The sequence below is a fragment of the Lichtheimia ornata genome (genome assembly GCF_029851405.1).
Source record: "Lichtheimia ornata isolate CBS 291.66 chromosome Unknown scaffold00023, whole genome shotgun sequence".
Lineage (NCBI taxonomy): Eukaryota > Fungi > Mucoromycota > Mucoromycetes > Mucorales > Lichtheimiaceae > Lichtheimia > Lichtheimia ornata.
The window spans coordinates 404,094-418,173 of NW_026695343.1; the positions used below are offsets into that span (position 1 = coordinate 404,094).

A 14,080-nucleotide genomic window follows, 5' to 3' on the forward strand; every position below is an offset into this window, starting at 1 on the left:
CCAACGTACACAGATCAGGGGTGGAATCCAGGGGTGAAGGGAGAGAGAGAGAGAGAGATCACCTATTCTCATTGGGGTAATAAAGGAGTAAGATAGAGAGAGAGAGAGAGAGAGAGCAAGAGCGAGAGCGAGATACCGACACACTATCCACTAGGTAATAATAGCACCTTATTCTTCTCTTCACCTTTTCTTGCGCATGACATGTCCTTTATGAATGACGATCCAGTGAATCGTACCAACGTGGGTCGCATAGCATATTATACTGATCAAGTGCACAACTATGAATTCCGTGTGGAGCACAAGAATGGGTCGACCGTCATTTCACCTCGCGATCCGGGTCAACGTACAGAGCTCAAGATTGGTATTTTGTTGCCATTCCACCAGACATCTGACAATGTGACACGCGAGTTGACAATCAGGTAGATAGAGTGGTGGTGTGTGTGGGTGTGTGTGTGTTGTGGGAGAGAAAAAGAGAGTTGTGATGGTGGTGGCCTATGCAGCTGACGACAGGGGACACCATAATGTAGTGGTACTTCGGCTATTCGCATGGCAGCTGCCGAGATCAACACACAACAAAGGATACCAGGTGCCTATGTAACATTGATTGAAAAGGATTCATTTCCTCAAGCTCTGGAAGGTCAAGAAGCTATCACCCAAGCTGTGGTGTCGGCCATTTCGCTTGTGCAACAAGGGGTCATTGGTGTGATTGGCGACATTTCTTCTTCGTGGACAGCCCTTTCAGCATTAATTACTTCAACACTCGAGATACCTCAGTGCTCTTTTACTGCCATTGCATCTTCTCTTGCAGACCGTTCACAGTACAGCTATTTTTATCGCACCATCCCAACCGATTTGCTTTATGCTGATGCCGCCCTTTCATTCGTCGCAAGTCAAGGCTGGCCCTATATTTCCTTGCTCTATTCCAACGATGATTACGGCAATCAATGTATGTTATCTATATCTACGAATCATTCTTGCCGATGACTAATGGGAATCTACTAGTATCACAATATGCTGTCATGAAAGCCAAGAGCCAAGGCATTCTAGTGAATGGATATCAAAGCTTTTATGGCGAGAGCGATCCATTGCATCAAGTATCCGATGACATTGAAGAGTTGCTGAGCAATCCAAATTCACGCATTGTCTTTGTGGTGGCCCAAGATGAAGCCATGACAACAGCCCTCGTGGCAGCTGCCAATAAGGGTTACATGAATTCGGATCATGTATGGATATCGCTTGGACCTTTGCCTGATACAACAACGATCCAATCCTCTATCGATGGTTTCAATGCTATCTTACAATCACGTCAACAAGGCCAAACACATCAACAGCTTGATTGGTATGCCAACAGCGACGTTGCCAGTGAATCACTCCAAAGCAACCAAACCGGGAATTCAATGCGAGCCATCGATTACATTGCATGGACAACACAAGAATATCAACACCCAATCGATTATCCTACAGCATTTTCCGGTGGCATCTTTTCGTTTGCCCTTGGGATCAATCTTACTGGTTATGGACCTTTTGATCAATTGCAACACACATGGTCACAACTCGATCCTCAGCTGTAAGCAAATACTACAATGGGGTGGATGGCCTATCTCATGCATGTGTCAATTAGGTATCCATCCGCTGGTAATGCATCTCGAGCCTCTTCCAATGTAGCTATGGCCTATTCTTGTTTATGGTCCATGGCAGATGGCTTTCGCAAAATCGTATCGGGATCATCCAACATGACACAAATGTTAAATCAGCTGGTTACACGCCAATTGGGCGATGGCTTTACTCCCACGGCTTTCAACACTGGAGACAATGGCCCTGATGGACCCATGATCTTTAATGAAAATGGTGATCGTGCAGTTGGGTACGTAGTTGCATCATCATCATCGACCTCATGATGACTTAATCGCCCTTTTCCATTATTAGCAATTTTCGTGTGCTCAATATCCAACATGGTCAAGAAACCCAAATTGGCACCATCTTTGCAGGCAAAATCAACTTGACAGAGACACCTCTTTATTATGGCGGCTCATTGATGGTATGTGGGTAGGAAAGCAAAGAATGGCTTAGGGCTGATTCAAGATCAATTGCAGGTACCTACAGGCTTGCCAGCAAAAACATGCATCAATCCAGGCTATCATACTCCCATTTCACTCGTCATTGTCGCATTTACAGCATTCGGTGTGTTTATGGCTCTTCTCGCTGCTTTATTAATTACCATTCGTCGACGTCATCTTGTATCCAACATATCCAGGTACGAATGTATACAAGCGACAATGTGACGAGATGTGATGGATTCGCTAACAAATGACAATGCATGCATAGCCTTTTATCTTGTCTCTTGGAGCTCCTTGGGTTTATCTTCATATATACATCCGTATTCTTCTTCTCAGCAGATCGCACATTGATGGATTGCTTTATTATCCCCGTATCCTTCCATATTGGCTATACATTACTACTTGGGTAAATTGTATGATCCATCGCTCATGCGTATATCCATTAACTCGTGTGTATCATTTTGCAGATGCCTTAGTCTCAAGTTGTACCGCATTTATGCAGTGCACAACAACATTTACTTGAAAAAACCGATCGTCACGGACCGGCAATTGCTACGCGTATGCCTTGGTGGATTACTTATCACAGGAGTAAGTTGTGTGTGCGACTCGATGGCCTTTATGATTGCTGATTCCTATTTAGATTGCATTAGTGATTTGGCTGCCTGCAACAGAGGTGCAAACGCTTAGTGTACCTGTAACTTTGACAACCTATTTTGTGCGATGTGATTATGAAGGCGGTGTGCATAGCATGCTTGTTGCATTGATCACGCTGGTGGCTGCTCTCTTTTTGGCAACAGCTGTCATGTTGGCTATCCGTACACGAGCAATACCCAAGAACAAGCCAAAGTATGCGGAATGTCGGCATATCAGTCTTGCCATCTAGTAAGTTGTTGTTGTTTCTAAAGGGTTTCCTTATTAACATGACAACCTTTAGCAACATTTTCTTTTCATCGCTTATCGGATTCACTGTATTTCATTCGGCAACCGACTACTTTACTCGGCATTATCTCTCGGCCGCAATGATCGTATGGGGAGCCACCTTTTCGTTATTGATTTTGTATTTGCCAAAGCTTCATACAATTTACATCAAGGAGCGTGCACGAAAAAACGTGACAACAGGACGCATGTCAAACACACGATGGAACAATATGAACAACAACGGTCCACAACCACCGCCATCACCAGGACCACCACGTGCATTTACGAGTACAACAGGAGGTGGTGATATCATCAGCATCAATCGTATGCTTGCTTCCGGTGCATTCAGCAGCAACATGCCAGGATTAACGGAGCAAAAGGTGCATCAGCATCATCGATTAGCTGCAGGGGAATATGGCGTGGATTCTGAAGCATACGAGGTAAGCTTTTGATGACTTTTTATTCATCCCAGCATTCACATTTCAAATAGGCACGCATGCCTGTACAAGTGGTATACCGCTATTTTCCACATCTAAGTGCGTGGGATATGAAGCACATTGTATTGTTTCCACGTGTGCGTTATTTTTCATTCGTGTCGGCAAGTATTCTTCTTCTTTTGCATAAACTAAAAGCTCATCAAATGCTGACGCTGGGACATGGGATAATAGGAAAAGTCACACAAAGGATGTGTATTCCATTACAAGGAAGCTGTGATCATTTCCAATAGTGGTGACGAACACATCATCAAGGTGCGTGGTAATGGCCGATCCGATGTGTTGATACAGGTTGCCCGGCAACAAGAATTGGAGCTATGGTGTGCAAGATTCAATAGCTATTGTCGACAAGATCCACCACCCATGCAGAGTGTCGCCACAACCACTGGTACTTCACTAACCACCACATCAGCCTCCCAGCTTATCATTTCGGATGGCATTGAGCAACAGCATAAAAAGGATGACTATAGTTGGATGCTCGAAAGCTATCACGAAGAATACGGCTCATCATCGTCTTCTGGTTGATCGCAATTTCACATATACCCATAAACTTTGTATTTCACCCACATCATCATCATCATCATCATCATCGTTTTCATCAAGATGTATTATATATACAATCACCTATCTACACTTTATTGTACAAATAAAACATACGGTAATGGATTTGGGAGATATCGACGCCACGGTCGCAGTCCAAAACTGCCCTTTTGGTATTCTTCCTTTTACTTTTCTTCTTGAACACCTACACGCACACCTGCATCCCACCGCCCCGATGACTTCACCAACGGGCTCTCGACCTGAATCGTATGCTGAAAACTTGTATGCCGGGTTCTTTGGTGGTCACGATGGAGAGCATGTATTGCCGATCCGGCGGTTGACGAGAGAGGATATTGAAAAGGCCCTCGATGCCACTGGCAGCACGAGAATGAAGAAGCATAAAGTGGATCCTTTCAGCAATCGCACGCTTGGCCTCGATAGTCGTGGGAAACCTGTATACAATATCACGTTGAAGACTCGTCAACCTGGTTCATTATTTACAGCCAACGAGGACAACAATGATGCATCACGAGAAACGCCTACTTCCTACATGACTCAAAATGGACGTCTTCAGCTTTTACGTTATCCACCTGTATCATTATACGATTTCGATCAGCCTGTGGTCACCAAGCCTACTCCTTTATCAATCTTTTTGGATGTTGATCAATATACAGCCACGCGAAAACAAGTGATGGATGATTTTGGCGGAATGTGGACAGCCGAATCCATGCAATTAGATCAACCAGCAGTGGTACAACAATCATCGCCTACAATAGAGCCACCATCATCAACAGACCAACAAGTCCCAACAACCGATACAATGGACCAAGATCAGCATTATCATCCTGCACGTTGGGTTCCTGTATACGCTACCCCCTTCCAACAATCAACTTGCGATGAATTTTACAATCCAGAACCCAACGACGACATGTTATCTGCAAAAGTGGATTTCAGCGAGACCATTTCACGTTTGAATCATCCATTGGAAGCGATGGTAGATGATTATGATGTAACAGCTGCTGACAAGTGGAATGGATCCGGCAAAACACAATTCATTCGTGATCTGATCCATGCTATCAATGAAGCACAAATGGTAAGTGTTGACGAGGATGGATAGCCACACATACATGCATGCATGGTAACCCTTCTTTGGGGGGTTTGGTAGTATATGAAATTGGCCATTGTGACCTACGACATGAATTATGAATCGTTCTTTTTCAACATCATCAAGAGGGAGCTTGGATTACCATGTGAACGAATTAGCTCGGTATTGGATGAGATATGGGAGCGTGAATATGGTGTACTATTCCCAACAAGCACCACTCAATCGGTAATACCCCCTTTTGGTCTTTAAAAAACATGTTGCTAACAATGAATATATATTAGTATGGATCTGACCAACCCACAGCGGATCTTGTGATTGCTCTTGATATCCGGTTACGACCCAACAATACTGTATTCCAAAAGATTGAATCACGGAGCGATAACAATAACGGTCGACCTCCTTCGCTATGGTTGGTGACAATGGGCAGTGTTGAAATGCGGGCTGCACAATATATGGAAAATGATACGACTCGACATGACCGATGGGCCAATGAATGGTGGTGTGATGCCCCTGGATACTATAATCTTGTATGGAAGCAAAATACGTGGCCCACTGAACAAGAAGCAACGACACAAAGACAACACGTGGTCCAATCCGTGATGCAATGGGTGAAAGGTGGTTGCCATGGAGAATTCCAATACGTTCAAAAAACACCATCATCACAACGCGATACCATCACCACCACGACCACCCCCATCATCCCACCGCCATCAACACCACCTGAAATTCATGTCGCTGATTCATCCACACCTCCACTACCTCCTTCAACGCCAACAGAACCAAGAACAACTGATACAACCACCACACAAATCAAGCAGGTTAGTGATGATGAGATGCTAGATGGCAAGCAAACTCAAACAATCCCCCCCCATTCTAGTTATTCCGATATCCATCCATGTTTTCATCCAAGATGTCATCGCCGCTTCCCCAATTTGTTGGTATGGAAGATGACGACTCGGCGTCATCCTTTTATTCTGCAAGTGAGTTTGTGGACACTGACATATCAGGTAAACCTCTTTCTATGCTTGATCCTCTAACGCATACCAACCCGGATTTTGTTTTCTTCTTTAAAGGTATCAAGAACCAATTGGGACCCTTACGATCAGAATACCAGAATGAATGTCAACTCATCATGGCCAAGTACAAGAAAGCATATCAAATGGAGATGGATCAGCTACAGAAAAAGTATGAGCAAAAAGCATTGGAAGAACTACAAAGACGACAACAGCAACAACAACCCTAGAAAAGCATTCCCCATCATCATCTCCATCGCCCAACAACAATAAACCTTTTGTAAATAGAAACGCCACAAAAACATGGCCATTGATCAATTCTTTATTCTTCACTATACATTTTACAAAAAAAAATTAATGCATCTTAGCTAATTTATCTTTCTTAATGAGTTCTCTTTCAAGGTATCTGACATATTCCTTTAAATCATTGTTTTCTTGATAAAGATGGATGATTTTGCTGAATGCATAGTCGTTAAGTGCCTCAAAGAAACTGCAAAGTTTATCTCGTCCCACTGTGCGTTTCGAGTTAGTACATTGACTATGTCGAGAAGCATACATTAGGATATGATGCACTTACATAAGTATTCCACACCAAAATTAAGACATCCCATCAAGGTTCGAGGCCACTGGAATCCTTCCGGCATAACGTCTTTCACACTATTGGCGAGGCGTCTTAGGTGACCCCACCATTTTTGCTGGCGGTTCAGCGTGTCATCTTCGGGTTCTTGCATCCTATAGAAAACGTGATGGTGGGTTCATTGCATTCAAACCAACTGAAGAGAAGGGGTACTGATACTTACAAATCGGGGATGGGGACACGCGCTCTTGTGAGGAGCTGTTGAATTGTGACATCACGGTAAAATGACCAAGGATATTGCACCATAGTTTTAATAAGAGAGAAAAAAGTAAAATGATCGATACGTAACGCCTACCGTATCCTTTATATAATGAACAATGCAGCCTATCAGATGACCTGTACATCGTTTGGAAGGTTACACCCCGCTACTGTAGAGTAACTTGGCGAAACGCCGGCTAAGGTTGAACATTAATGTTTCAAGTGGGTACTTGGCAAGAATATAGGATGTTATTACCATATTGTTGGCCCATGGTGCTAGTTTCTCGGCTCAGTTATGGCACTTCATCCATGTTATTTGCCTTTGTCCTTTCCCTGAAACACTCCATATATACACAAATGGCTTAATTACCATCATCATTAATATCAATGCTGCGGATCACCTTGGTTGTTACTACGCGTGTTTCACAGAGACTTCTCATGACCTTCGTGTACAAAATTCCAAAATGGTTTGGGCGATCGCTGAACGTACACATTTCCAAGTCATCAACAACATAGCTTTACTTGATGCAAATTGAAAACGCGTAGAACTATTAGGATAGTCCAAGTAAATACATCTCTTCTGTGAATATGTAATGATGCACTTGTTCGGTGATCTGCCAAGCAATAATACACTTTCTTACATTTTCTTACATTTAAGAATTCTGCACACAAGCTGTATCTTTTTGACCTAATGGCCATGTGACCTTATATATCAGCCACCGAGGTTAGGGCTTTTTTTGGTCATTCCGAAAGATGAAAAATAAGATACAACCGACCACAGATATTTGATGATACGGTAACTCATCAGAGTGGGGCTCCATAATGGGCGTTCTGCTCATCATCGAATGAATGGGAACGTCGGCAATTGCTCCGAGGACATGTCTTTGTTTAACGTATATGTAGTACACAGCATGAGAAGATAAGGAAGGGCATACAAACAAACAACGTAGTAGTAATCTGCCATTGAGACATCAACACGTATCAATGATCGCGAAGGAAGGGATCTTCCTTCATGCCACCATCGTTCCCTAAGACCCAGCATGTCCGAGCGACTGCATCATCCTCTCCATTATCAATGAGTGATACCAGTGATAGCTGAAGTTGATCGTGTTTTGATGGTCGTATTTGCCCCAAAATAGATACATGTGCTGAGCAGCTGCATAAGTATCAAGGAGCAGTAATGCTATCAACCGCCTCACTCATACTAGAGCCGAAGATGCAGAAGGACGTTTGTGTAACTTTTCCTAAGGCCAGCTGCTTGAAAGGTCAATCCTATTGGTTGAGAAATGCATGATCGACCCTTCCTCTGCCTTTCTATAGTAAGGTTCGCCCATGATGGCCCGTATGGAATGGTCCATTCTTATATACGGGTGTATGGGATAGCGTTAGATATAAGTTATCATCATTAAGCATAGCTTGTTCATGTGTTCGTGCCATAGCAGCCCATTCTTCCTTGAATAATTAAGCTCACACAATGAACCATGCGCTGTAACAAGCTCAACTTTGGTATCATCACTCTCAAATTAGTTATCTTTGCAATACAAGCGTTAGATAATCGCCACTGCCTTTCGTCTACTATCAGCATACGTTCTAAAGAGCTTTAGTAAAGTCATAAAATGTTGTGGCAAAGAACAAAAGCACGGCGATGTCAATGATCCAACCTCACTTTACGACTTCCATTTCTATTCCCTCTTTCAAACTAGAAACCAACCAAGTGATTCACATCTTGCCCATATGAGCTGATAGCATGATACCCCAAATATTATGTTCAATCCAATTTTCATTCGATGACAAAGTTGAAGAATAGTATATGGTAGTAGTGTAGGTGTCTATCAAGTAAATAGGATGAAGGAACAGCATTGCAAAGATATGAAGAGTGAAATCACATAGAGGTCACAAGGATAATGGTGTCATTGCACTCTTGGTTGCTGCCGTCATAAGCGTCCTTTGTCCATGATCTCTAATCCGTTGCTGCATAATATGACTTGAGTATCCCAATGCCATCCACGGCTGCAAAACACCATTTGTCAAAGATATTGTAAGCCATTTTGTCAATATCATCCAATCCATCATCATCCTTAGCCGTATCCACGTGAAACGATCCATCCTTCCTGCTGACGACGCGCCAAGTAACCAAAGCAACAGTCCAGGATGCCCCATCACTGCACTTGATTGCATCCCTCCATCATAGTCATTGCAAATCCAATGTGTTGGTTGAAAAGAGCCATGTGATGGTTGCATGCTTCCGTTTCCATCCAGCTGTTGATCCATCCCTTTCTAATTCATTTCCCATCGCTGCTCAACCAGGTGAAGAATTGCTTGTATTGCGGCGTACTTGATAGCTGATATGGATCATTCATTGGTATCCGTATGTATCAAAGCAAGTTGCTGTAAGTAAATAACGCGACTTCTATACAATGGCCATCTGCTGCTCATGTCAAAAAAGACTGCTGCATGCAAAGGACGCTGGTCAAGATAATCGAGTGAAGACCTTGCTGATAATAGCAGCTGCTGTTACGTTTTGCCGGAGCGTGTGTTGTCGTAAAATGACAGGGTTGCGAACACTGTTCGATACAATGCAGTGAAGACCTTGCTAATGGCAACTGCTGTTACGAATTGTTGTGGCAGAAAAGTGCACAAGAGAACGTGCTGTGTCAAGGAATGCGGGTGTTGTAGAAGAGTGACAAAAAGGCTGTGTACACGTCATGGGCTTGCCATTGAGTCAAAGACAATCGGATCAAGAGAGTTGTAGGATTGACATGGTGAGCTGAAGCAGGACAATTGTTCGCAGTTGGTAGTTGTACTTGAATGGGGCAACAGTTGAGAATGGGAGGAAGACAAGGAGTTGTGGGAGTGGAAGGAGTGGAAATTTAAGTGGGTTGAGCTGTCGTCAGACAACTCCACGAACACTATACATTAATGCATGGTCTTTATCTCCCTACAAGTAGATTACTGTAGCTTTTTTACTATAACCGCTCCACGCACACACCAGTATCCTTTGTCTACCTTGCCATGTGAAATTTTTATTATTATAGAGCTATAAAAGCGGTAAAACGAGCGCTAACTAGACATGCTCCAAGTTGTGCACGGCTTAAATGACAATAAAAGTTGTCCATTTATTGGCTGCTTGTCGATGTCGTTGACTCGGTGGTATGCGTCTGTACGGAAAACTTACATATGTATGAGTACGGATTACCAATTGAATGATTGCATTTCGAGGATAGCCTATGATAAGTCACCCAACTTGCTTGTGTGCCCTGAATAAGTAACATATGGCTGGTGCTCTCTCAACCACCTACATTCTCTTTGTCAAGTGTCAAAAGTCGTCGTTAATTCCAGGGTCCTTGTTGGTTAATCAGTGTCGTCACATCCTCTCATGAGAGATATCATTGTGAATGCACATGAGCAATACGAACATGAAGGGTGTATCTCGAGTACATAACACATAATGCAGGCATCTCGACAACCCACTGCAGCTATCCAGGCTATCAAGTTCATGAAATTAGAATATATCTAAACCTAATGCAAGCTTATACAAGCAAGATTGCGTCGATTAGGAGGAGTATAAACGCATAAAAACAGGCACCGATAATTAACCGCCTGGATCGGACAAAAACCTTAATTACAATGCAAAGTGTACTTTATTCCTCCTCATTGTTCTCGTCCTTGTCTTGGGTATCTTCCTTTTTGTCATCCTTGATAACATCCTTGCCACACACCATGATGCTTTCGATCCTCTGGTAAAATTTCTCGAAATCACCATCAACACGATGCTTGTTAATGGCGTTTTTAACGCCATCCAGCTTGGCATAGCTACGTTTTAAGTCGGCCGCCAAAGTAGCCTTTTCCTTGTTGTTGGTTATGGCCTTTTCGACCATTTTCTTTAACTGATCCTCTCTGGCAGCCAATTTGCCAGTAAGCTCTGCTATTTGGTCTTGCTGAGCCTGAACGTGATCGGCAGCGTCGAGGATGACTTGCCGCTTGGTGGGTCTCCCATTGTAGTCATGTGGGAGTTTTGCCTCCAAACGGTATAAGGCGTAGTTGTCCCTCGCGTACGAGGCTTGCGACGAAGTCATGTCCTCGCTTCTGGGAAGGTCACGGGGACTGACCATAGAAATTATGTCAAAAAAAAATCAAGAGATACCAAAGGAAAAGACGCTTACAGTAACCGGTAATTCTTTGCATGCTTATGGCTCAATTCGGTCCAGCGGGCGTAGTTGGCAAGATCGGTGATAGTCATTTTAACGAAGATAGCGTGTTGATCAAATAGAAGAGAAGAGTGAAAAGGAAAAAAAGACTGCGGAAACGGCAACGGAGGACCTGTAAATTATGGTTAGTGTTGTACAAGCGCGTCCTGACATCTCATGTGCAACCATAGCAACCACGTATGTATCAGATTGTATGCAAGCAGTGCAAAGAGGCTATATACCAACAAGACCCGAATCATCACACAAAATTTCACCAAGGTTGCCTCGCTACACGCTCTTTTCCCCTTTTCGTTTCCGAGCGCACATGCACAACTGCTTTACCCATTCAACTTATCCTCTTGCCTTTATTAAATCACGCACATTGCAAGTTTGAGAACACATGGCAGCGCATGCGAAGTGCTTCGTCCCTCAGCACACTCAAATGAAGCAACGTACAACGTCAACAAGTTATACATTAACAACTACAGCGCGATACTATCAATACGAGGCATGCATTAAGGCTTTGATTGATACGCGCCATCATCAATAAGCGAACGCGATGTTTGACAATATCGATGCTCCTGTTGTCGGCTGCAGCTGACAAGCGATCCATATCATACACATATCCATCTCCTACATACACCTACGAGTCGCCATAGTGATCGATACCTTCCTTAGCAATGCCTCATTTACCTTCCGGTGGAGCAACAAAAGATACACCGTAACGACAAGACAACTATTAGCTTCGCATCGTTCTCAATATATACGTTCATCCAGACATTTGTAGTATCATTGGGATAGTAACTTGTGGTGAGTCATCAACGCAACAACAAAGGATTGATTAATCGCATAGTACTTACAATGACAACTAGAGTGCATCGGCAAGATAATGGATGGCCTATCACAAAAAGACAACGATGAAATTGGTTCACAAGAAGTTCACTTGGGAAACATATACAAGCCAGCAGCTGGATGCCAATGCATTATCGATCACTTGTACGTATGGCTCATCTGACAGCAAAGAAAGCCCCGATACTTAGATACGCACAAGCACGTGGCATTTTAGAAGCATTCTGCACGGCACAACTAGAAAGTTACTATTCAACCTTACGTAGATTTCATTTCATGTTTAGTGCAACCATTTAGAATATAGAAAAATTACTGGCGCAGAGGGAAAAGGAGTACTGTATTTATTGATGCTCTCGCTCTTTATAATAATGGATGTGATAAGCGAACACGAACATGCTTCTATTGCGACCATGACTTGCTTCTTGGGGGTTGTGACACAGTCATTGAATATGCAGGGTGAGGAGATCCATACGAATTCGATTGCGACCAAGACTTGCTTCTTGAAAGTTGTTGTACAGAGGTCATTGAACATGGATGGTGAGGAGGTGTATGTATCGTTGTAAGTGACGGCATATGTACTGAAGATATAGATGATGATTTGCTTGGAGGCGCCCCACATTGATCTTCCGGATCGCCTTTGATGACTTGTAATAAGTCAAGCGAATCTTTGACCATGATTCGAATGAAGATGTTAACGAAGAAAATACACCAAGCAAATACTAGCTGAGATGTCTGGGTAACTTCAAACTTTGGTAGGTCCGAGAACACTGTGACCGTGATCAGAGCGGTTACACTAACTGCAAATATTGAATAATCGAACATGCGATTGATCTGACGAGTATGTTTGAGCGGTCGAGTTAAGATACGGCACCATGTCAACTTGTGAAAGTTGGCCCTTGTCTCATAAGCACGTTCTTTCAATAATTCTTGAGAGTACTTATCGCTCCTACATTCTTTAAATCTCATCGACTCTGCGAGACCTCTTGCATAAAATCTAGATTCGTCATCGAAGGACGTTATACGAGATAAAAGCCATGGGATGAAGAATCTCATGTAGCCGTACAGTAAAAGGTAAATGAAACAAATAGCCCCATCGACGATGAGAAGGATTACTGGAGACGTTGGGCGTTCAACATACTCGAGACATGGTATATATGCTGGTATAAAGGAAATTGCCGTGAGCATCACGAAGGTGTTGCTGAACTTGCTGATATTGGTGTTTGCCGCTTCTTGTATAGACTTTAAATAAGCCTCGAATTGAATACACAGCTTGTCGTATAAGATTAAAGCCCGGGCATAGTTCTTGATTTCTTCTTCGTCTTGAAACATGTTCACCGTGTCCGAGCTTGCTGTATCAATATTGATGGTTGTAGACATCCCGATAAGAGCCGTAGGGGAGTGTTGATCAATGAAATGATGAGGACACAAGAGAGTACAGTAAATGTGTAATGTGGGATGTGGGTATTAAAAAAAAAGCACGTCGCCTCTCTTAAAGAAGAGCTTAAAGGAAAGCAGCGCATCGGATCAAGAGAGTGTATGGGTATTTAAATATTGTCCTTCTGCAATTGCACCAAAGTTGAGTTGAGTACACACAGCACAGTTACAGTTGCACCGTTACACTTGCAGGTTATTGGTATGTGAAAACATCTTACATAGTGAATGTCACACTGTACTCAGCGTGTGCTCAGCTGCATAATAATAAGGATGCCACCATGATTGACTTATAGAGATATCCTATCGTGTATGTTAGTAGGTATGTGGTATGTAACGATAATAATGGAACCAAAGAAAATTCTACTGCTTGAAGTATTCCATGAGATCAGGACTCATCTAAGCCAACGTGTTACAGAACATAGTTAGTCTTACAACGGGCATCACATGCTTCTTAAAAGAGAGTGTCGAGTTTTACACAAGTACTATGTAAGAAATTGAGTTGCCATTGTCCATACACATCACTAAGCTTGATTTATAGAAAAGGATTGACAACATCAACCAAGTAAAGCTCTATCCCGACATCTTGATGACCTTATTATTGAATCGTTCTTTTGGCATGTATATATTTAGCTTTGGGCGAACACTCAA

At 42.9% G+C, this 14,080-nt stretch overlaps 5 protein-coding genes across 5 annotated transcripts; 2 read left to right on the forward strand and 3 right to left on the reverse strand.

Moving 5' to 3' along the window:
- Positions 1-201: 201 nt before the first annotated feature.
- O0I10_005724 (uncharacterized protein) lies at positions 202-3,994 on the forward strand (the record flags this gene model as incomplete). The annotated part of the gene is made up of 12 exons (XM_058485762.1): positions 202-419; positions 528-946; positions 1,003-1,567; positions 1,622-1,864; positions 1,927-2,038; positions 2,094-2,254; positions 2,326-2,463; positions 2,525-2,645; positions 2,698-2,939; positions 2,992-3,415; positions 3,466-3,573; positions 3,644-3,994. The coding sequence occupies 12 exons, from the start codon at positions 202-204 to the stop codon at positions 3,992-3,994; spliced, it is 3,102 nt and encodes a 1,033-aa protein (XP_058343597.1).
- Positions 3,995-4,244: 250 nt separating this feature from the next.
- O0I10_005725 (uncharacterized protein) lies at positions 4,245-6,357 on the forward strand (the record flags this gene model as incomplete). Its single annotated transcript, XM_058485763.1, has 5 exons — positions 4,245-5,102; positions 5,175-5,339; positions 5,396-5,932; positions 5,992-6,121; positions 6,188-6,357. The coding sequence occupies 5 exons, from the start codon at positions 4,245-4,247 to the stop codon at positions 6,355-6,357; spliced, it is 1,860 nt and encodes a 619-aa protein (XP_058343598.1).
- Positions 6,358-6,481: 124 nt separating this feature from the next.
- Positions 6,482-7,010, reverse strand: O0I10_005726 (uncharacterized protein; the record flags this gene model as incomplete). Its single annotated transcript, XM_058485764.1, has 3 exons — positions 6,482-6,639; positions 6,705-6,859; positions 6,928-7,010. 3 exons carry the CDS (start codon positions 7,008-7,010, stop codon positions 6,482-6,484), a joined length of 396 nt encoding a protein of 131 aa, XP_058343599.1.
- A 3,593-nt stretch (positions 7,011-10,603) lies between these two features.
- O0I10_005727 (uncharacterized protein) lies at positions 10,604-11,202 on the reverse strand (the record flags this gene model as incomplete). Its single annotated transcript, XM_058485765.1, has 2 exons — positions 10,604-11,066; positions 11,126-11,202. The coding sequence occupies 2 exons, from the start codon at positions 11,200-11,202 to the stop codon at positions 10,604-10,606; spliced, it is 540 nt and encodes a 179-aa protein (XP_058343600.1).
- A 1,195-nt stretch (positions 11,203-12,397) lies between these two features.
- Positions 12,398-13,375, reverse strand: O0I10_005728 (uncharacterized protein; the record flags this gene model as incomplete). The annotated part of the gene is made up of 1 exon (XM_058485766.1): positions 12,398-13,375. The coding sequence occupies one exon, from the start codon at positions 13,373-13,375 to the stop codon at positions 12,398-12,400; it is 978 nt and encodes a 325-aa protein (XP_058343601.1).
- Between the last annotated feature and the right edge of the window lie 705 nt (positions 13,376-14,080).